The sequence below is a fragment of the Ammospiza caudacuta genome, chromosome 3, assembly GCF_027887145.1.
Source record: "Ammospiza caudacuta isolate bAmmCau1 chromosome 3, bAmmCau1.pri, whole genome shotgun sequence".
In the NCBI taxonomy this organism is placed as follows: domain Eukaryota; kingdom Metazoa; phylum Chordata; class Aves; order Passeriformes; family Passerellidae; genus Ammospiza; species Ammospiza caudacuta.
Window position 1 is genome coordinate 61,108,139 of NC_080595.1, and position 22,932 is coordinate 61,131,070.

The 22,932-nt window shown below is 40.3% G+C and overlaps 2 protein-coding genes across 3 annotated transcripts in view; both read left to right on the plus strand.

The window, feature by feature from the left end:
• The window catches only part of HBS1L (HBS1 like translational GTPase), a 57,646-nt gene extending 50,930 nt beyond the window's left edge, over nucleotides 1-6,716 (plus strand). The window contains exons 14-18 of one of the 2 annotated variants that reach the window (XM_058801411.1): nucleotides 1,502-1,592; nucleotides 3,201-3,309; nucleotides 3,949-4,049; nucleotides 4,942-5,086; nucleotides 6,059-6,716. In XM_058801411.1, the coding sequence (XP_058657394.1) occupies nucleotides 1,502-1,592; nucleotides 3,201-3,309; nucleotides 3,949-4,049; nucleotides 4,942-5,086; nucleotides 6,059-6,070 (458 nt within the window). In that variant the 3' untranslated portion in view covers nucleotides 6,071-6,716. The remainder of the gene's footprint in view (nucleotides 1-1,501; nucleotides 1,593-3,200; nucleotides 3,310-3,948; nucleotides 4,050-4,941; nucleotides 5,087-6,058) is intronic. The other variant, XR_009274540.1, reaches the window with a different exon arrangement.
• Nucleotides 6,717-8,893: 2,177 nt separating this feature from the next.
• Nucleotides 8,894-20,938, plus strand: ALDH8A1 (aldehyde dehydrogenase 8 family member A1). The gene is made up of 8 exons (XM_058802233.1): nucleotides 8,894-8,954; nucleotides 9,130-9,286; nucleotides 13,290-13,437; nucleotides 13,831-13,986; nucleotides 15,707-15,856; nucleotides 16,814-17,070; nucleotides 17,893-18,054; nucleotides 19,420-20,938. The coding sequence occupies exons 2-8, from the start codon at nucleotides 9,149-9,151 to the stop codon at nucleotides 19,870-19,872; spliced, it is 1,464 nt and encodes a 487-aa protein (XP_058658216.1). The 5' UTR covers nucleotides 8,894-8,954; nucleotides 9,130-9,148; the 3' UTR covers nucleotides 19,873-20,938.
• The last annotated feature ends 1,994 nt before the right edge of the window (nucleotides 20,939-22,932 follow it).

A 22,932-nucleotide genomic window follows, 5' to 3' on the forward strand; every position in this document is an offset into this window, starting at 1 on the left:
GAACAACTAGAAAATAGAAGAAAATCGGATTTAAATTTCAATGTATTTGATTTCTGGAAAGAAATAGCTAGACATTAAGTGCTTAGCTGTTTCCTGATAAAGCTTGCTGTCTTTGTACTGCAGAGTTGGTTTTGCTTCATATGCAAATAGAAGGATAAAATTATGATTTTCCTACATTGGCCAGTGAATAAAAAATTGAGTCCTTGAGATATGAATAGGTTTATGTATCTAAGTATTTAGCCTGAATACAGCAATGTGTTGGTTTAGTTGTCTGTCAAACCCAGCTTGTTCAGTGCTAATTTGGGAAGCTCTTCAGTCTATCAACTTACACAGTTCTATGCACATTAGTCACATGCACAGGAATGTTACAATAATGTGGATGAATTTGGGTAGCAGACCACTGTAGTCACTCCTCTGTGTGGGGAGTGGAGGAAGTACCATGGAAACAGATGTATTTTGTCTGAGTATCTCCTGCAGCACGATTCTATGGTTTTTCTTTTGTGCTGCTTCTCCTATGACTGAAAGGCAAATGAAGGTTGGGCATATAAGTTCATTAAGTATTTACTATTTATATTCAATGTAAAGAAGTAATAATTTAATTTAGCATACAGTATTTACTTACGGCAATGTGCGCATTAGGATTCAAGTTGTTCATTTCAAGAGGCTGAATTTCTTTCATTCTGTGGTGATGACAGATATATCAATAATTATCAGCACTGCTTAAAAAATGGTACTTAACATGATTATAGTTGAATCATGCTTTTTGGCATGTTTTTGGCAAGTGGTTTTGGGAACAAATCTGCAAGTCAAGAGGTACAATCTGCAGCAAAATAGAACTAGATCCTATAAATATATGCAGTATTTCTAAAAATCCAGGTTTTTTTCTTTCTCTCTTGGTGCCCACCAGAAACCTCAGGATGTTCAGTCAGAGCTAATTAGTCTTGCCCTCACCCATCAGGCAGGTTGTCTTTTTAAAACATTAAAATACATAAAAACCAGAATCAAATTGCTTGTAAAGGTGCTTTCTAACAGACACGATGTCGCGAACGGAAGGCTTCAGTTACACTTTTTTATGAAAGAGTCAGCAAACCCACTCAAGGTAAATGAAAGTTGACACAGTACCATTAAAGTATATGAAAGATGCGGTCTAGGGTGTGCGTGTGCCTCAAAGGATGGGTGGGGCAGATATGGAGATATTAGTAGTGCAGCATTTTCAGGATTGCGTCATCTGTGCTGCTGACAAGGGCCAGGTCCCCTCCTCTGGCTCGAATAAGGCCATGTTATGGTGCAGGGTGCGGTGAGAGAGAATAGTGAATCCTCACCAAGGGGAAGGAAAGGCTTCCTCAGGCTTCTCAGTTAAAAAGCTTTTACTCTCAACCCATTCATACTGAAAATTGATGAGTAATGGTTGATGAAGCACAAATGGCCCAAACAGAGCTGTTTGTTTGTAGCTCAGAACCTAGGTACTTCACTGTGAGGTTCTGTTCTTACTCATTTCCAGGAATCACACTGCACGATGAACCAGTTGATTGGGCTGCAGCAGGAGATCACGTTAGTCTCACTTTGACCGGCATGGATATCATCAAAATCAAGTGAGCAAAGCTGGGTTTCAGTCTAAGTAACGGTTTGTTTTTAATGAAAAGCTGTATAACTATTACACTGGGCTATAGTACAGCGGTTTACTTGAAGAATGATGTGGCTACCAGGATATTTAAAACCAAAGTGATGCATATCACCTGGCTTGCATGTACAAACGTTGGAAACATCTGCTGCATGTGCAACGGCAGCCTCAGAAGGATACTGTCAGTTTTCATCCTTTGCCCTAGTGCTGACACCAGTAACCTTCTGAGCCCCTTTCTTTTAGACTACCCCCTGGACATTTTAATTGCCAGATAAATTCAACCGGTGTTGCTAAATAAACCAGAAAATTTTTCAAGAACTTCTCAAATTATCAATCATTCTAACAGGACACATGCAAACAACTGTCATTTTGTACTAATAAGTAAATCTGTACAAGTGGAATTGATGGAACCTGTTTATTCAACACATTTAGCTACTTGTAAGATTTATTTTCCTAAATGTTTTGCTAAGGGGTGGTCTAATAGTGGTGTGCAGCAAATCTCTTTGTGTCTTCTCCAGTCTGTAGGATTCATGCTAGGCATTAACCTCAAGCTTTTAAGTGTCAGTTGTTGTTCAGGCCAGGTAATTGGATCTACAATTTGTTCACCTTTTTTACATTTCAGTTGGACTTCAGACAGCAAACTTTCAAGCTACTCTTGGAAAATCTCCTTCCATTGGTAGTTTTTCAAATCTAACCTCTGATTAAAGGGAAAAGTACAGGTATTCTGTCTTGCCATTTCATAGTGGGTTGGGATTCTCAGTGGTGAAAGGTTGAGGGAAGTCTTGTTCTAGTTGTTGAATGAAGTCTTGAATCAATTTATTACGTTGATGTCTTCATCTTTTGGAGATATGTTAGGGTTGTAAAAAAAAAGCTATGAATTTTTGAGTCCTCTTGATATTGATGAAATTTGATGTATATGTTTAATCATGCTGTTTTTTCTCTTCCGTCATGTTTTCCTGTGTGGGATTAATTTTCCTTTCATTTCAGATGGCTAAAACTAGGCCCTGTGAAAAAGCTGTGTCTAGGCTACTTACCATCTTGTAACAAGCAGCAGCTTTCTTGTGACTCCAAGTAGAATTTTTTGGAAATGGGTGTTGCTGAAAGCTCAGGTTTTGAATCCTGATCATGCTGTCCCCTTATTATCCAGAAAATACTTGAGCCACGGGCAGCAGTACTGCAATTTTGGGCACCCTGCAGTATTTTATTCTGTTGAACGGAAACCCTGAATCTCTGAATGAAAGTCTAATTCTTAAAAATATCTACGCACAGGAAACAATGACATTTTCAGAAACTGATTAGCACTGGAGGTAATTGTTCACTGAACTAGACAGAGCCCTTCATGCATACACACAAGATAAGGTAGACATTGTCTAGGAACGCATTTTGTTACAGCTTTCGATACAGTGTTCCTGGAGGTCCACGCACCTACACCCCCCCCACCACCCTGCTTGTATTAAAGTGTTGCTGCTTTTCCTTTGCTTGTCTTAATCACTGCCCTGGAAAAGGATAATTATTTAACGCTTCTATGTCAAGAGATATCTGTTTGTTTGATTTTTTTGTTTTTTGTTCTCTCTTCTAGTGTGGGCTGTGTATTTTGTGATCCCAAGGAGCCCATTAAAGTTTGCACTCGGTTCAGAGCTCGGGTTCTCATCTTCAATATTGAGGTTCCAATCACTAAAGGATTTCCTGTAAGTCTCTTTGAAAACTGTGTTCATGGCAGGTTGTTCAGGGCTTTTCCTCTCTCTGTTTGACCTCCTGAATACGAGGTACAGTCAGAGTCTAGAAGTGGTTCTGTGTCTCCAGAGGAAACAGATTCTTCTGTAATTTGACATGGATAGAAGGGGCCACTGTGGCTGTTTATGCATATTCTTACTAGCTTTTAATGCATAGCTGAGCCATTTCAGAGAATGTGAGTTCCACCACAGCTAGGCTTTAGAAGCTCACATCTTGTGGAAATACAGTGATGCACTTAAGTGTAAGATAGCTTTTAATTTTAAAGAAATAAAACACCAGTTCATGCTACAGAACTGCACTGAGGTGGCAAAAGCAAAACACTAAAGGATGAAAAATGTATTATGATGACATAAATTATGGCCTTTGTGTAATATCGGTTGTGATCGCAAAGTTTAGGAGCTAGAAACAGTTACTGGATGTGAGGCACACATCCAGTGTGCCTCTGTGCCCCCAGTGTTCTCTCCTGTGAGAGAAGTTTTATAAGTATTTCTTTAAAAAATATCAGTCTTAAAGCAAGCTGCTGTTTTCAGCTATTAACACCTAGGATCACTGATTATTGTAGGATGTTTATTAACTGCAAAAAATGTTTTCAGGTGCTTTTACACTATCAAACAGTAAGTGAACCTGCTACTATTACAAGACTGTTGAGTGTCCTGCACAAAAGTACTGGTGAAGTGACAAAGAAAAAACCTAAGTAAGTGTTATGAATAGTTAATAATTACGCAAGAAATGGGTTGATGTTTAATACACAGTACATCAAACAGGTTCTTCTCTGAATCAATTATATAAGAATATGCTTTTATTGTTTTAGTTGGTTTCATGTTTGGATTTCATTGTGCTTTGCAAACTGCAAAACCTCCTGCCCTCTTGATAACTGCAGGGCACCTGAGAAGTGCAGTGATTTAGGCCTAAGGTCACTTGCATAACTGGGAATGAATCCTAGATCAGCAGGCTTAACTTAAAGGAATTTTTTTTCTCCCTCTCTCTTTTTTTTTTTTAACAGTATTTCTTTTACTGTTAAAGCCTTTTATAATTCTGCAGATGGCTAACTGCCTAAAACATGCTTGACTAGACAAGGTGTCAGTGCAAAAGAAATTTAGGGAATCTTCCCATACAACTACAGTAACAGGCCTCTAGTTATTTAAAATAAGATTTTTAAAATAATATAGAAATGCTTTTTGAGACACAACATTTTCCGAATAATCCTTTTCCAGAAATTTTATGGCTGAAACTGTTGCAAACTACTACAAAGTAATGAATAAGCTCTTTAGCTGTGGGGTTGAAACAAGACTTGATTTCCACTTGACATGAAAATACAGGTGTTAATGGGATAATTAGCTTCAAAACAATTTGTTAAGTGCTGTGGTGAGTGCCAAGAGGTTTTTGAAGAAAACTTAGTTGCCTTATTAAAATGTGTACTCCAGGCAAATGAGTTTTCAGTCTCATGGCTTGGGTTATAATTGTAATCGAGTTTGATAATTTTACTCTGGGCTTTCTAAAATGATTTTTCCTGTTTATTCAATGTTCTTTTCTTCATTTATCTGTGCATACATTTCTAATAAAATTTTCTGCTTTTTTACCTACAGGTTCTTGGCTAAAGGCCAGAATGCTCTAATTGAACTACAGACTCAAAGACCTGTTGCTCTAGAGTTGTACAAAGATTTTAAAGAGCTGGGGAGGTTTATGTTACGCTACAGTGGTTCCACTATTGCTGCAGGAGTTGTTACAGAGGTATGGCATTTTTGTAATAGACTTTCTGTACTGCAGAGGAATGGTGTTATGGTTAAGACCTGTTTTACACCCTCTAGCCCAAAGAGTGAATATTTTTCTGCTAAAAAAGAGACAATGCTTCAGCAAGATGTGAGGAAAACTTGTCATGATTCTGTCTAATTTATTAGAAGTAAAATTTACTGTGTTTAGAATTTCCCCTCTTTTTCCTTGAGTTGAAATACATCAGTCTTTTTGACATCTGCCTGTATGAATTTTCTGGAAACAGTTTGTAAATAAGAAGTGTTGGCCATTTTAACTGTGTCTAGGTTGGGTCCATTGTCTTTTTCTGTTAAAATTAAAGACAATTGTACATATGATTCTTACTGATGCCAAAAAACATTTTCTGATTCGATGCGAGAGGAAGCAAAGACTGTAGGGCTAAACATTAATGCTTTATCTTCTACTAAAAGCAAAAAATGTGAATTTCTTTCTCTCTGTCCCTTTAAAAATCTTGCACATTAACCAGGTTCTTGTACTGAGAACTTAAGGCTGAGTCACTTAATGTTAAAACTTAGAATTAGAGCATGAGCTTTTCTGGTTTCTCCATGTATGCATAGGAATGATGTGCTAGGTCAGTCAGAGGCCCTATGGATGTATAATACTCCTAAAAATCTGTCTGGTCTTAAATAAAATCCAGAAGTAGGATGGATTGAACCCATTTTTTCATTAAATTTAAGTTGAGGCAAGTGGTATTCTATTTAGATATGCAATGTTTAGAGCTAGATTAATGTTTGTAAAATTGGGACTAAAAAACCTCTTTGATATGTTATTTGGGAATTGCTATTTTAGTACTTGTTTTCTTGTTCTGAGAATTTAAGTGGAAAAGGAATTATTTTTTCCACAACTGTGTAATACTGAAAAACACTTAGATCATTTTGCACTTAGTACTTAATTTTTCACCATAGGGTTTTTTCCGTTTGCTTATATTTTTAGATTAAAGAATGACAGTGGTGACAGAATTTCCACCGTCCAAGCAAAACTCAATCAGTTATCCAAACTTCTGTGTAAGAATCCAGTTATTTCAGTTGAAGGAACAAGTGCAATTAACTGGGGAGAAGATGGTGGTGACAAAAGTCAAATTGTGTGAGACATCTGGGGATCCCTTCATCAGTCTCTCCTGCTGCAGAACAAGATGCCAACTGACAAGGAACTGCAAGTGTTGCACTTCTTGATCTCAAGAATCTTATGAATTTCTCCATGTGGAACTTAGCCCTTAGAGAAGTTGATGGAAAAATATTAGAAAGCTGAATTAGAGAAAAAGATGATGAATTATCATGAAACAAACTTCTTACTTCCAGACATAAATTGTTTACATATTTTCTTTGATTGCTTTTTTGCTGCACATTAATTCAGTAAAGTAACTTTATTGGTCTAAAATATTTTTAGGGTTGAGTTGAATGCATATTCAGGGCAAAAAAAATCTATTTACCTTGTTTTCAAGAGAATGGCATGTAATATTATCATGGGATTGTTTTCCCTGTCCCAAAATTTATTTAAGAAAAAAGAAATTTTCTTTTGCTGTGTAGTGGAAGCTGTGCCAACTTTGGCTAATTTTATTTTTTAAACAGTGAGAATAATAAAATGAATTTGTCTGAGCATTTTTGTCTCCCTCATTTTTTGTTATTTAAACACTCCTAAATTGTGTTAAATCATTCTTTACTTACCATAACTGAGAAGTTTCAGAGTAAACTTATGAGTTAAAATGCGAAACTGGCATCCAATTTGGCTTTCTGAAGAAATAATTTCAGTTTTTCTCATGTTACTCAGTGCAGCCACTGTGCATACACATCTCTTTCATCCAGACTTGGTGCTCTTTTGAACAAAGGCTGACAGTTTAATCTTGTGGTGTCTGCTAAAGCCAAATTGTGCTGACTTACGCCTGTAGCTCCTTCCTGCTTTTCAGTAATGGGGCTGATGAAACCTTCCAGCTGAAAGGAGGGTCCTTCTGCCACCTCCAGCTCAGGACAGGCACACTTTACTATAACTTGCAAGTTATGTTGGTGGGAATTTTGAGAGGACCTCAGGTATTTCAGGACCTGTATGTGAGTGCAGAGTGGAGACAATTCGCTTTGCCCAGAGTTAGTAGTGGGAGGCAGGAGCTGAAGCACTCCCTCCAGAGCAATGGTCCAGGGGGTTAACTGAAGTAAAGCTCTGTTCAGAGTAGTAAAGAACACAAAAATGCTATAGCTGTTATTTTGTTCACAGTCCTGTATGGTCTGCACCTACTCTTCCCACATTAGTTTTTTGGAAGGTAATTTTTTTGTACTTAGGTGCTTTAGCCCCCATTCAGCAGCTACCTGCTCTTGACCACATTGATGAATTGTACTGCTGACTGCATAGATATTTGCAGAGTATCAGCAATTCTTTGTATGGGAATTACTTTTGTAAAAGCTTATGAATCTGAAATACCTGAAAATTGTTACTGTCAAGTTTATGAATTGCCACTCTTTGTTATGTCTTTTTTTAGACCAAAAATTACACTTAAATATTTACCATTTTCAACATGCAACTGTGAAGGTTTAGGTGCCCTTGTTGGATTCCAGAGATTTATACTGCCAAGTTCCTACATTGAACCGGTTCCACTTGAGCTTGCCTTCAAACTTTGAAATGTTTAGGTTGCCCTTAAGTCAGGGGGCAGTTACAGTCTTCAGTTCTAAGACTTGCATAAGTTCCTTATTGTTTATGGACAAGGAAGTGCAATACAGGGTGAACCTCTGATAATTCTTCTCACATATGTTTGCATTAAATTTTGAGGCTCACTTTTCTGTGCTGACTGAAAAGCTACTGCATGCTTTCCCAGTTTGCTTCTTGGGAGAAGCAGAGGTATTACATAACCCAGTTTCAACGTGACTGCACTACCTTTCGACACAGACTTGAACTCTGCCCAGAGGTGCCACTTGGTTGAAGCATAAATGATCTGTTGTTGTGCAATAGAATCACATCACCTTTGTTCAATCAAAATATGATTGCATGTTGATGCATGTGAAACTTGATGGCTTGCCAGTTGTCTAGGATGCAAAACCTTCCTAAACTCCTGACTGAGATATTCACAATCTCCTGGTGAGACCATACTGCTCTCTGGGTGTAGTGTTTTGAATATCTGTGGAGAACAAGGAGGTGGCATGCAATCTTAAAACAATTTGATAATCCTCAGCATTGTCTTGGAGAAAATGTCTTTTACACAGCACTTACTGGGCAGTTTAGGTTCTTGGGAATTTAATTATAAAAAAATGGAAAAAACTAATTATGTATAAAAGGCTTGTCTGTAGTAAGGTGGCTTCCACTGGAATACCTATGGAAGGGAAAGCATGACAGTCAGCGTCCTGTTTTTCTTGGGAGAAAAAACCTAATGAATTTCTGACAACATAATAAGAGTGTACCAGGTAGGATTGTGCTTCTCAACTGTTTGAACTGAGGGGTCATTCAGCTGTTTGTATTGTTTGGTGATATTGGTGGGAAAGAGTTTCTTAGTGCTTAAAATCTTTTGGTTTGATAGGTGCATTGGTTTTGGGGATACAAGGAAAAGTATTGATGGAACAGTGAACATGAGCTGCAGACATGCTGGTCTGAAGTGTCTTTTGTCTGCTGACACTTAGAAGCAGGTTCATGGCTAGATGTTTGAGTGTTGAATTATTTTGTTTAGTTGTTGCAAAATGTCTTCAAACTGTAACTTCAAAAACTGTAACAGGTAGAAATTCCCTATCAAACCATTCTTTTTCTCTCTTTTTTCAGTCCTTCACTTCCTACAGACAAGAGAAAAGCTGGTTGCCAGCAAGTGTGCTGTTCTTCCCTCCTTGCTTCAACTCCTAGAAAAGAACCAAGTGTCACAGTAATACTAATTTTTTCCCCTTTGTTCTTTCCTGCTGTTGTTGCCAGGGTTTGTTCCCACTTGTAAACAAGTGGTGCAGGGAGCACGGAGGGGTGGGGGAGGAGTTCGGACTCACTGTGCAAATACATACAGACATACTAATCTAAATTGATGCCTCGTTGAAAAAAAATCACAGGTGAAGCAAACAGCCAACAATGGCTCACTCAAAGGCTCTCTTGGTGCTGGAAAACTTCATAGGTGGCAAATTTGTTCCTTGTTCCTCCTACATAGACTCCTATAATCCGTCCACTGGAGATGTCTATTGCAGGCTTCCAGACAGTGGCAAAGAAGAGGTGAGTACTATCCACATGGACAAAAAAAGGGAAAAATGTTAAATGCATGTAACAATAACCTTTTGAGTGAGAGAGGCTGGAGGTGAGAGAACAGAAAAATGATGACTTCAATGCTTAAACAAGTAAATTCTTGGTTATATTGTAGCATTGCATAATCCACTGCTGTGGCAGCAACTGCTGTCTTTTCTTTTTACATTTTGCTATTAGAAAGTTATGGTCTGGATTGTAAGCTGGTGTGAATCAACAATGCTTCAGTAACTTGAATGGAGCTGCTTCAGCTCACATGGTGGGAGATGCCTTGTGCATAAGTTCACAATAACACCCAGACAGACTGTAAATATAAACAATCTGTGAGAACACTGTTTATTGATCTCTTCTGTAAATAAATTTAGAGGCACCATATGCAACTGTGTTCTCCCTTAGTGTCTTGATGATTTGCAGTTTTCATTTTAAAGGGTTTTTGGCTTGCTGTCTCTTCTCTGAAAATGGTAAAAAGCTTTCAGACCTCTCTGGTTTTGATATTAGCAGTTGGATATTCAGTGCCTGTGATGAGTGTTTCCTTATAACATACCCGGTCCTCTGCATCCATAGGGTTTCCAGGTCTTGTGCTCTCTACTGGGGAGAATGTTTCCTGCAACACTGTACTTATGGTGGATGGGGTGTATGGATCAGGTGTGGATGGACAATGATGTTCATCAGGGGAGCTGCAGTTTCATTGATTCTGCTTTATAAGGGGCCTACAAGTCCAAAATAGTGTTTCAGACTTACTGAAGAGGAAAGTGACTGCACAAGCTTGGATGGCACAGAGGGCTTGTCCATTATATTGTCAAATATGGACAGCATTTTGAAAATGTTTTTTAAAACAGACTACTACAGTGTGTAGGTGTTCCCTTTGCTTGCATTTCAGCCTTATTGACAGCTTCTTTCAGCAGAAACCTTTGCACTGTAGTTTCAACTGGGTAAATATTGGTTAGATGCTGATGACCAAGGGTTAAAGAGTAACAGGTTGAGTTTGTTGGAATATATGTGTAAGTTCATTCCATTCCTAATTATGCATGAGAAGTTTACTCTTCAATGTGCAGATGCAAATCTTCCTGTCCATTCATTTGCAAAATCATTAAAACCAGAGAGATCTGAGAATGCCAGCGGCTGCTGGTCACTCTAGAGATACAGTTCAAGCATCCTAAGAGCAATGCTTTTCTCTTTCAGCTTTCTGAGTCAGTGTTTGTGTGTAGCAATGGGAACCCAGTTTAAAGACCTGTAAATTTGGTGAGTGCTTTAGTCCTGCCTTTAGACAGCTGTACAAGAAGGTTGTGCTCTGCAGAGCTGGCATCCGCTGGGGACTGAAGAAAATGTAATCACACACTACTTGAGCTTATCTAGAGATACCAAATAAGCATCTGGACCAGAGTTCAGCAAAGGACTCAGGGTGCTGGTTTCTAGCAAGGCTCAATGTCCAGTTGCATATTATCTTGGTAGATTTTTCTGGGAAGTTAGGTGAAACAAGGAGAGACAGTGAGTTTGTTGCTGACCCTGGAGTTTAACACCAGGTCAGCTACTATGGCCATTTTAGCCACTTTCTGCCAAAAGCATTGAATGTATTTTTTTTCTAGAGGTTAGTTTGTTCCCCAGCTAGATACCTTAAATTCTACACAGCAGTACCACAGCAAGACTAGCAGGTGCCCTGTAAATCCAAAACACAGGCTGATGGAGACTAATTAGTGCTGGCAAATATCTACTTTAAAAACACTTCTCTTAAAAGAACCTGGCTCCTCCACATCATCTCTTGCAAAAGCAAACATCTTGTCCTGAGGGCAGTTCAGCATGGGGTATTTTGATAGCAACCTTTGGAATGTGTGTTGTTTCTCTGTGTCTGTCTCATGCAGAAGAGGAAAGCAGAAGGAAGTGTTTCAGACACCCGAGTTCATAGTTGAATTCTTATGTGTGCTTTCTTTGTGGCTTTACTTTCTTTGCTGGTTTTTGCTAGTCAAACTAAGTAATTGTTTAACCTTTGTATGCTTAGTTCTTCTCTACAAATCTTTTTTCCTCTTACATTTTCTTAGATGAATCTACTGCCACTTAATTCCTTCCTTCGCTAGTTTTCTCCTCTGCTGTTTGTGAAAAAGCAGTACTTTTGTCCTTCTTCTAAACCCACTGAAGGGTTAAAAATGCAGACAGTATTGACTATCTCCTCTCCTGGCAGCACCTGGTGGAAAAGGCCACAGAGGAGAGGACAGATGAGCAGCACAGGATGGGAGGGTGGAAGAACAAGTTAATTAGTGAAGGTGCTATGGTTTCACAGAGGGTGAACGTTTTCAGGCTAGCATGGCATCTGCACTGGACTCACTCAGGAAGCTGCAGTTCCCCTTTCCCAGGCCTGATTTGGTCCTGCTTCAGCTGTTCAGTGGCTGACAGCCTGCTGCCATGAGCACTTGAGCAGGAGGTTGTTGAACTGCACTTGAAAGAGAAGAGTCTGGGTTTCTGAGCTTGGCCAGTGATCCATGCGACTCTCTGCACATTGGTTTAATTTCCCACCTTCCCCCCTGCACTGGTGGTGTTCTGGCTTTCAAACTCTGGGTGTTATTTTTACAGGGCCCATAAATTCTGATGTGTGTTGGAGGGGGAAGGAGAAGGGGTAGAGTTTATTTTTTTGTTTGTGTGAAATTTTGTCCCCTCATTAGTAAAAAGTCTTTGGAGTATCTGTAAATTATTTTGTGATGGTTTTTATAAGACCTGTCACAATCTGAAGGAACAAATTCAGAACTCATTTTTGTGGAATTGGTGGAAAGGAGCTTTCACTGACTTCATGGGAACTAGCAATATGGCAACATTCAGAGAAGTGATAATGGTCTGATCAGTATTGCATCAGCATCCTCCTAGTTATTGATTTTGGCAGATTTCCAAAACTGAAGAAATTGTATGAGCAAAATTTTAGGAACACAGCTTTGACTAAACCACCACTTTGATGCATAGATTAGATTTTGGGGGTATGGCCTAAGTGTTACACAGGAAGCAAAAGCTGGGAAATTGGGCAGTTAATGAAAATATGGAAAGATATTGATGACCATCTTTAGTTAGTGTGAAACTGATAAACATGAAGAAGGAACTGCTTATAAATCAGCAGATGAATGATGCAGGTAACTTCTATTTAAGAGTCCAGAGGAAATGACTGATGGGACAGAAAGCCTTCTGCTGAATTTTAATCCTTTGAGGATGGGTCTGCTTCAGAAAAGTGCTGGTAATCTACCACTGCTCAGAAATGTCAGGCTGAAGGACTGTGCAGCTGTCATGTACATCTCAAGCAAAATACTGATAGGAGTGGTGTGTATCTGTATAAATGCATATAATGATTCTTACCTCTAGGCTTTGTTAGGTGTCTGGGAAGAGAACTGACTAAACTCCCAGTGTTGAAAAAGGAATTTAATTTTTTTCTGTGAGGGCATTAATGACTTTCTGGCTGTGAACGGGTAAGATAAAATTTTCCTCTGAGTGTCCATTCCTTAAATATATTCTTAGTCCTTACTTGAACCAAATGGTGGAAATCAAGAGCTAACAGAGCATCCAGTGTTTCATCATTGCCTGCTGTGGCTGAGGTCTTGTGTTGCAAGGGTTGTACATGTTTAGACTGAAGGTGCATTTGCTCTGGGGAGATTCTTGTTCTTTCTTCCATGAGAAAAAAGATTCTTTTTTGTTTTGGCCAGTGGCACCTGCTGGTGCCAGTTGACCATTCCAGCATTTCTTCCAGGCCTGGAGGGTGGCCCACAAGTTGCTGTAATTTGGATAAAAACAAGAATTCCAGTGGAAGTCTCTTTTCTAGATATTCTGTCACTTCTTGAGTTATGAGGTAGTGTCTTGTAAACAATGGAGAAGCTCTAAGGAATTGTCATCTCCCCAGCAATATGGTCTGAATTATTAGTCTCTGAAATATGAATTTATCTGCCGAGTGTTTCATATTTTCTTAAGCCTTTCTTTAGCATTCACGAATCCTCTTTTGCTTTTTTAGGTGGAAGCTGCTGTCAAAGCTGCTAAAGATGCCTTCCCAGTTTGGTCCTCAAAAAGTCCATTGGAAAGATCTCAGATCCTGAACAAATTGGCAGATCTGATTGAACATGACCTGGAAGCGTTTGCACAAGCAGAGTCAAAGGATCAGGGTAAGAACTGGAACTGTTGATCTCAAACAAGTGTGCCTTGCTGAATATCGAAATGGAGGATTTGGATGAAATTTTTTTTATGGTATGAACTGTTGGAGCAAATTGCAGTAGATGTGCATGAACCTTGAGGAGGTTTTGGTTTTGGGATTCCTGGGTGATTCTTGCTTTTCGGAATTACCGACTTTGACTTAATTTGTCAGATATTTGGAATTACTAGAGGGGAGCTGTAGTCATTGACTATGTTTGTACTGTGCTGGTGGTTACTCGGGCACAGGACAAAAGACATTCCCCAAAAGACACACAAATCAACTTTGAGAGACTATAAAGCAATTTATAGTTAACTTTAAAAAGTTTCTGTCCATGATGACAGTAGCATGTTTGTTTTTGTTTCAGGAAAAACTATTACATTTGCCAGAACAGTGGACATCCCTCGGGCTGTGCACAACTTCCGATTCTTCGCCTCTTCCATCCTTCATCACGTCACAGAGTGCACCGAAATGCCAGCCATGGGCTGTGTGCACTACACCTCCAGGGCACCTGTGGGAGTTGGTATGATGATCCTCACGTGCTGAAAAGCTTGGCAGAATGTCAGGCTCCCTAGGGGCTCAGTGAAGAGATTTTTGAAAGCATTTATTATCTCTGAGTCATGTGCTAAACATGGCTTATCTGCTAAAGCATCAGCAACTCCATGTAAAATCAGTTACGTGACTTCATGGCAAAAAAAAGAAAAAAAGACTGCATACTTAAAAAGCTTCATCTACTGCTCTCACCTTCACAGTCTCACTTGTGTTTTGTTCATGTGTGTCTGTGGGTGAGCATTACAGCTGTGGGTCAGTGTGATGTGCAGAGCACTGAGCTCCTGCTCTAGCAGGGAGAGTGGGATCACCCTCTCCTTTGGGAAAGCTGTAGTAGTCTGTGACCTGAGTGCACTTGGGTGAAGAAACTACTCTAGCTGGGGAATTGCTGAACTCAGCCACTAGTTGCTGCTGCTGCTTCAGGAAATTAAGTGGTTGACTTAGCTGAAAAGTAATAGTGTTGTAATGATTTCATTATTAGGTTCTGTTATACATATAGTACAAATAACATTTAGCATTAAATATATGTGAGTTCTCCACATTACACTTGAAGTACTTAAAATGTAAAATTGGCTAATTTAGAAGACCCTGTTAAAACTTTTCTTGAGCAGTGGAGAACGTGACTTTTTCTGGTAAAATTATTCTCATAAGGAAAGTCTTTCACTCAATCTACTCCATCGAACAGAAAGAAATCCCGTGACTTTTGTAAGGAGTCGCACGTGACAACTACTGATTTTTTTCATAATTTCTTATTGATATGTAAAGTGAAAATATTCCTAAAGGCAATTACTGAAAATAATTCTGGTCATTCAGCAATTCATGGGAACAACAGTTTATGTAGTGATAAATGTTGGCACTCATAAATTAGACTAAAAGTTCTCTGGAAAATGTGTACTGTATGTTATACAGAGTTTGGTTAATATTAAAATTGAAAAATAAAATACAGCTTTAAAGAGCAAGAGAAAGCAGGAATATGATCTGAGCTGGCACATTCAGCCTGGAGAAGAGAAAGCTCTTGGGAGACCTGCAAGAGAGCTTAAGAGAGAGGGACTTTTTACAAGGACATGTAGTGATAGGACAAGGGGCTTCAAACTGAATGAGTGTCAGTTTAGATGTTAGGAGGAAATTCTTTACTGTGAGGGTGATGAGGCACTGGTGCAGGTTGCCTGAAGAAATGAACAATGGCCCAACCCTGGCAGTGCTCAAGGCCAGGTTGGATGGGGCTTCAGGCAACATGGTCTAGTGAAAGATGTCTCAGGGGGGTTGGAACCAGATCATCTTTAAGGACCCTCTCAACCCAAACCATTCTATAATTACTTTCACTTGCTCTTTGCTAACACAAAATAGTGCTTACAGACAAGTTGTTGCAAACTATTGGTATGGCTAACCTTGCATTAATGTTCCTGAAAAATACTAAAAAACTTCCTGAAAATATAAGATTCTGCCCTGAAGAAACAGCAAAACTAATTCAGAGAGTTCAGCTGATCACTTTTAGAATCATTTGCACAGGTCTTTTAAGAAATTATCTCCCTGTCAGAAATGCTGCAAATTTATTGTACATATTGCCTGGAAATAAAAGCTATGGCCGAATTCCCTTCATAGGTCTGAATTGGTGTATATAATTCTTGAGTGCAGAGAAATGAGTTTTGTATCCCAGCAGACTGACCTCCTGTCTTTGTGGTTTTGTTTTGTAGCTGGTTTAATCAGTCCTTGGAATTTGCCACTGTATTTGTTGACTTGGAAAATAGCTCCTGCCATTGCATGTGGAAATACTGTGGTTGCCAAGCCAAGTGAGATGACATCTGTCACAGCCTGGATGATGTGCAAACTCCTGGAGAAAGCAGGTAAGTCCTGTAGCATGCTAAGGAACAGGATTAGAATGGAAGTGCTTGTCTCTGCACCAGGTTTTTTTTAGTTGCAGAAATCAGAAGTCGTTTAAAGGCTCTGGGAAAGACTGCTGTAGCTGAATGTTGCACTGGAGAACAAAGGGCTTTTTCTGTCCTCATACTATCCTGTCTCCCCAATCCAGCTGTTGCTCATTTTTTTTCCACTATCTTTTGATGGAAAGTTTTGCCCCTCCTGCACTCCATTTACAGATGTCCTAAGTCTGTGGTGCAAGCAAAGGAGCCATGAGAGAATAAAGGAGTGAGAATCAGCTCTTGGCGAGCTCTTTACTTATTAGTGTCACTCTGTCATGGCTGTATCGGGTGCATTATTAATTAAAACTGGGAGAACAATTCCTTGTTCCCTGAATGACCGAACACTGCATCTCTGGTGATTCACGTCAGACAAGCTGGATTAGTGGGAACTGCTTTTGTCATTTAACCCATGAGCCATAGAGCTGTCTAACACATGCATTTCAGCTACTATTGAAGTTAAGGGTTAGTGTTTTTACCCCTGAGCTGCTGATGACTTTCTAACTTCAGGGACAAAACAAAGTGAGGTGACACCCTCAGAGGGACAGGAGGGTACAAAGGCCGTGTGTCACTTTGGTTTTTTTAAGATTTTCTGAGACTTCTGATGTTTACATTCTTGTAGCGAGCTTTCTCACACACTTTCTGTAAATAACTCATTGTTTTGCGTTCCTTTATGGAGGAGGAGAAAGTTGATAGACTGTTGGTTTGTCCAGTGTCATTGGAGAGGTGGCGCTGTCACCCCTCCAATCCACTGTCACTTTTAGAAAGCTACAAATGTTAGCGTCAGAAAATAAACTTCCCTTTTTCTTCACCTCAAGAACAGCGGTGTGTGCTTGTGTTCTTTCGTGTCCTATTGCAACAACTGTGCACCTTTGTTCCCATCAGGGGTGCCTCCTGGCGTGGTGAATGTCGTGTTTGGGACAGGGCCCAGGGCAGGAGAGGCCCTGGTGTGCCACCCCGACGTGCCCCTGATCTCCTTCACGGGCAGCACGCGGACGGCGCAGCGGATCACGGAGAGAAGCGCCCCGCACTGCAAGCGGCTCTCGCTGGAGCTGGGAGGCAAGAACCCCGCCATCGTCTTCGACGATGCCGACTTGAGCCAGTGCATCCCCGCCACCGTCAGGTCCAGCTTTGCCAACCAGGTGCCTCCCGCCCCTGTAACACACAAACCCCGCTGGCAGCAGGAGGGGTGCGCGTCTGAGGGCTTGTGTGCGTGCTGCACCCACCTTTGGATCTGAATCTCAAATTGTCACTGTCTATTTCAAGAGAAAATCCTAAGTAGAAAAATGTGAAAAGGGTTTCATTATTCCACAAGGGAGGACACAGAGTAATAAAAGGCTCTTCTTTGTGCTCTCCATCAGAAGATAACAAGGTGTTATTACTCCTCTCAAAGTACATACATTTCTTATCTCCCAGGGAAGCAGCTGCTTTAAGTTCCACTGTGTAAGAAAGTGGGAAGCTTGTTGATTTGTTAGAATTAAATTAGGGGACTTCCCCAGAATTTTACCAACATTATTCTTCCCTCATCATCACCTTCAGGAGAGACCACCAAAGCCAGGAAATTGTATCTGGGCAAATGTTAGAAAAATAGCTTGGTATCAGAGATTATCGGGAAATGGAGAGTGATCATTCTGAGTTGGAAATCATGTTACCTATAAAAAATGTTGGAGAAGAAAACATGTAATTTATAAAATTAAATTTATTTATGGTAGTGATTGCATGATACTGATACAGTTTTGCCTTTTCCTTCTCCTTTTTTTTTTTAATCTGGAAAAAAATTCCCATTTTGCAGTGCTGGTTAATGTAGTTTGCACTCCTGAGGATGCAGGGACACCAGTGAACTGGCTAGTAATTCCTAATACGTAGACATTATATAATTCCTAATACATAGGAATTATGTCAATAGTACAATGTAACATGAACCAATATTGTTGATTTCTGGTTTGTTTCTTTCTTTTTGATAGGGTGAGATCTGTCTCTGCACCTCCAGGATCTTTGTTCAGAGGGGAATATACAGTGAGTTTTTGAAGAGGTTTGTGGCAGAGGCCAAGAAGTGGAAGACTGGGAATCCCTCAGATCCTACAGTCGATGTGGGAGCACTAATAAGTAAAGAGCATCTAGAAAAGGTGATGGTACATGGAGTTTATTTGATTTCATCTCATCTTTTAGAGGGCTAAAAGGTAGTTTCAGGACTATGTGGGAAAGGATCTTGTCCTCTCCAAGATCAGCTCTGAGGGATGATAACTCAAAGCCATTATAAGGTATCTTTTTAATAAGGTTTCTGTTGCCTGTGGCTTGGGATCATGTGATTACATTGAAAAAAAATCAAACTCCCTGGGGAAAATAATTTAAAGTGGCAAAAGAATATTTACTCCTGTTTGAGTGGGATAATAATATAATTATTATATTAATAATCTTGGAGTTCAACAACATTTTCTTGGATGTTAATAGTGCATTTGCTAATAAGTTAGTTAACAAGGTAAAAATTTTATTTTTATATCACTCTGGCAAATTCTGGCTTGTACAGAACAGTTTCCCAGAACTGTTTGCAGTAATTTGTCATGGTCTGTGTGTGGAGAGCAGCTGAGATGGTGCACAGTTAAACATAGTTTGCTTTAGTGGCTTATATGAAATGAAAGGTGTCAGAGTTCAGGGAGAGCAGATGCTTATATCCCAGAAATCTCTGACGCAAGAAGCAGACCAAAAAACCACAGAGTGAGAGAAAGCCAGATCTTTGATATGCTTCCCTGATGCCTCAGAAGGTTCTCCAGGTTCTCTTGCTCTGAAGAAGAGACCACTTCCTGAGGTCTTTGTAGCACCACAGAGAACTTCCAAGGTTCACCTACCAAGGTGCCTAAAAGAAGAAAAAGATAAGGAAGTCCTGTGGTATCTCTGTGGTCTTTCTGTAAGGAGGGAAGCCAGGCAATGACTGCAGAACAGCAGAAGCAGATCAACAGTACAAGAACATGTGTTCAGGGTAGCAAGCTTATGGTAGCAGCAGCTACAGAAACATCTTTAATCATTTATTGATGATATTTTCCGTAGCATTCATGGCTTCATCATCCTAGTGGCGTGTAAATATTCAAAAGCCCTGCCTTGAGGCAGGAAAATACCACTGATTCCTTGGAGTAAATGAGTGAACCATGGCATGGGGTACATGGCAAACTGCTCCTGAGGAAAGGGAGGGAGGCTCTGGAACCACTTGTATTTTCTCCAAGGGCCCTGCCCTTTTGACAATACTTAGTGGCAAGGGCCAGCAGTGTTGTCTTCTAGGCTAGTAAGTGTTAGGAAAGAGCAAACAATTGCTTTTTTCAGCAAGAAATACGCAGCTGTGCATGCAAAGAAGCATAACAACAAAATTGAGGGAATGCTGCCCTCTATTGTAAGAGGGCAGCATGTTCCAGCTGGAGTTGTTTAGGGGCTCCTGCTGATGTGTGAACCCTTGGAATTTGGTGTCCTTTAGCAGTGATGTTTTTCTGCTGCTTCCCCAGGTAAGGACCTATGTGAAGAAAGCCCAGGCTGAAGGAGCCAGAGTCCTCTGCGGAGAGGGAGTGGATCCTTTGGCCCTCCCACCTGGCAACCAGAAAGGCTATTTCATGTTGCCCACAGTTATTGCTGAAGTCAAGGACGAATCTTGTTGCATGCAAGAAGAGATCTTTGGTCCTGTGACATGTGTGGTACCATTTGATACAGAAGAGGAGGTGATCAGAAGAGCCAACGGTGTGAAGTACGGCTTGGCAGCCACGGTGTGGTCTGGCAACGTGGGCCGCGTTCACAGGGTGGCACACAGGCTGCAGTCTGGACTGGTGTGGACCAACTGCTGGCTTGTGAGAGACCTGAACTTGCCATTTGGTGGGATGAAAGCCTCAGGCATAGGCAGGGAGGGAGCAAAGGATTCCTACGAGTTCTTCACTGAGGTCAAAACCATCACGATAAAGCACTGACATATGTCAACAGAAGTATTTTAGAGTGAAATAAATGACAGCAATTTGAGTTACCAAAAATGGCTCCTTAGAATACAGGCTGCTATTGTGGCCATTCCTTTCTTGAACTTTGGTCAAGTAATATCAATGACAGCTGAAAATGATCATCCCAAATGCTAATGTTAAAGTCAGTTTTTCATGTTGAATGAGAAGGTCAGTGTGCACTCCACAATCAACCCATCCCAAGCCAGATGACTTGCCTGTCTTACAGATCCGAAATTTTTTTGATATTTTTGATATTCCTGCCTCAAAAATCTATCCCTTTAAGGCAAATTGGAGAAAGAGCATATGACAGTCACTCTGGTTTCTAAATTACCTTGAGGGACAAAGTAGCAAGCATGTGGTAAGACTGAAATTGTAAAGGGGAATCAGCTCATTTTCACTCTAAACAGTGGGGTCCACACATCCACCCATGTTGCTTTTCACTGATATCAGACACGGATTGATACTACCCTACACTAAAAGCCTGAGGAACTACCTTTAACCAAGTGGCTTTAAACCGTGGGGTCATGGCATTCTCTTGATATTCATGGAAACAATAAATGTTTTAATTATAACCTTCTTTATGGTAGGGAGCTGAATCATTCTAATACCTGTTCTCTGTTTTGAAATTAAAGCCTTTTTCACTTCAAGACCTCAGTGATGGTGGTTTTTACATCCCAGCACAAAAATATGCTGCATCACAAACAGCATCCCTCTTCATTAAGAGAACCCAGAATTTACTCCTGAGAGAATGAACTGCTGGAAATGTTTATCACCAAAATATAAAACCACTTCCAACTCTTCCTCATTTGTTTGCAGAGATTTTTTTAATCAGGTATCTCACAAACTTGTTTGCTTTCAACAAAAAGAGAGACTTGGATACACCTCCAGATCTCTGGATGCCACCTGGTTGCAGGGCAGCCCTAGCAGCCAGGTTGGAACTGTGGGCATTTGATGGATTTGGTACAAGAACCCCCAGTTGAAGGCATGTTAAGGAAATACGTAAAAATTATAGGCTTATTGAATTGATGTATTCTGAAGAAGCATAAACATTTTATTTTGAATATATCTAGGTCTATTCATGACCATGTGGTGGCAGCAGAACACCTGCTTTGGTGTTTTTAATCCCCAGTCACTCAGCTGGGAGGGGAATAAAATGCTATATCAGTGCATATTTCATTCTGCTGATTTCTTTTCTATTTACACATCCTGTTTGGAAGAGCACAAGAACCAAAAGCTCTGGAACAGTTCATTATTTGGGGGGTGACAGGGGCATGTGGGGGGCAAACATTTTCAGCAACAGCAGATGGGATATTGCACAATTAGTAGAAATGGATGAATACCTTCCCCCATCTGGATCTGGTCTAGGTTCAGGTTTAATGAGATAAGTTTGCTTTCAGGGGTTGATTTTATCTTTACATTAAATGTGATGGGAGATTTCCAGATGTATTTTGCATGCTGGGGACAAAGGTCTGTGTGTCATCTATGTGATTCTGGCCCAAGACATCAGAGGTGGAGTAGTGGGTGGGGTGGGGACAGAGCTCTGCTGGACCCCCAGGTGTGGGGTATGGAGGTGGTGGCCCTCTGTCCAGCATGGCTGTGAAGATTTCTCAGAGGTGAACTTCTGGGAAGCCCCATTCCTTCATCCCTGTGTCCAGCACCTCAGAGAGGTAAAGGAAGTCTGCTGGTGCTAATGATGCTGCTGACTTTTGGGCAGGAGGGAGAGCTCATGTGAAGATACAAAATATTGTCCCTTTCTGTATTTTCCATCTCTAACTTCCTCCTACAGGTAATGTGCAAGTACCTTGCTTATTCTGCTATTTCTTGCCCTTTTGGATTACTATGCATTTGCACATGTACATATGTGAGGGTGTTACCCAGTGGGGACATTTCCTGCCAGCAGTAATGGGTGATTGTTGCCTTTCCCAAGCTACCTCCAGGAGGCCCCAGCCCCAAAGGGAGCTGCTGCTGCTTGTGGCAGTGAAGCAGGTGCCATGGGACAGGTTACCTGCTTGTGCCAGGAGCTCTCTGTGGGCACACAGAATTTTCCTATATACCAAGAACTATGAGGTTTCCCATGTCTTTTATTCAGACCAACTTCCAGTGTAGCAACATGTATGGATAACTGTCTCACCTTACAGATGAAGCAGTCCAGGGACTTCTTCCTACAGCTAATGAAGGTGTCTATTACAGCTGCTTTGTTTCAGAGTTTTCTGCTCTCACTCTAAGTGGACTGTGAAGAGGATATCCTCTTCACAGGAGGATGAGGCAGGCTGATCCAAGTTTTGAGGCTGACAGCTCTTGCAGAGTTCTTCAGCCTTCATTCCTCCACGTTATGGAATTTTCCAACATGACCGTAAAGCTTATTTTTCTGTAGACTGCCCTGGCTTGAGCATGAAATCATGTGGCCATTGTGAGGATTTGTTTAATTACTGTTATGTAATTCTCAGAGAGTTGCTCCATCTGTTAATTCTTACTGATGGAGTGAGTACAGTTCAGTTTAACGCCAGAAGATTATCTCACTGGTGTGAGATGATTACTTTACATGGGAGGTATTAATATATTTGCTGTCCTTTACAGCTCTCAATTAGCATAGAGTTATTTCTCTTCTATTTCAGATCCTTTCTCAGCCTTTTTATGTCTGTGCCCAGTTATTGTATAATGCCTGAAAGCAGCTTTGCTAAGGGAGACTCTGCATGTAGTTTGGAGAGGGGACACATCAGCTCTAATGTTTATTTTCAAATCAAGCTATATCCATGTTCCCACAGTGTTTCTAACTTAGGCAAAGCAAGACATTTTAAAACTCTCAGGGATGAAAACAGACTTGACTTTTTGGGTCAGAGAAAGTTTCATGTGTAACTTAAATGTGCAGAACAAGAATGTAAACCAGTCCAGTAAGTTAGACTGGTTTTAAAACCCAAGCTTTGAATTTCTGAACTTCAGAAAGGCTATACCTTAAGATTCACCTTCACAGGTAGAGTCAGATACTTAAGACTTTCCTCTTATGAATATCAACAAATAAAGGAAAAAGGTGGGGGA

Excerpts from the sequence above, each read along its gene's own strand:
- ALDH8A1 (XM_058802233.1), top strand. The coding sequence starts at position 9,149 with ATGGCTCACTCAAAGGCTCTCTTGGTGCTGGAAAACTTCATAGGTGGC. Across the intron at positions 9,287-13,289 it reads CAGACAGTGGCAAAGAAGAG|GTGGAAGCTGCTGTCAAAGC; the intron begins GTGAGTACTATC and ends TTGCTTTTTTAG. Across the intron at positions 13,438-13,830 it reads AGCAGAGTCAAAGGATCAGG|GAAAAACTATTACATTTGCC; the intron begins GTAAGAACTGGA and ends TTTTTGTTTCAG.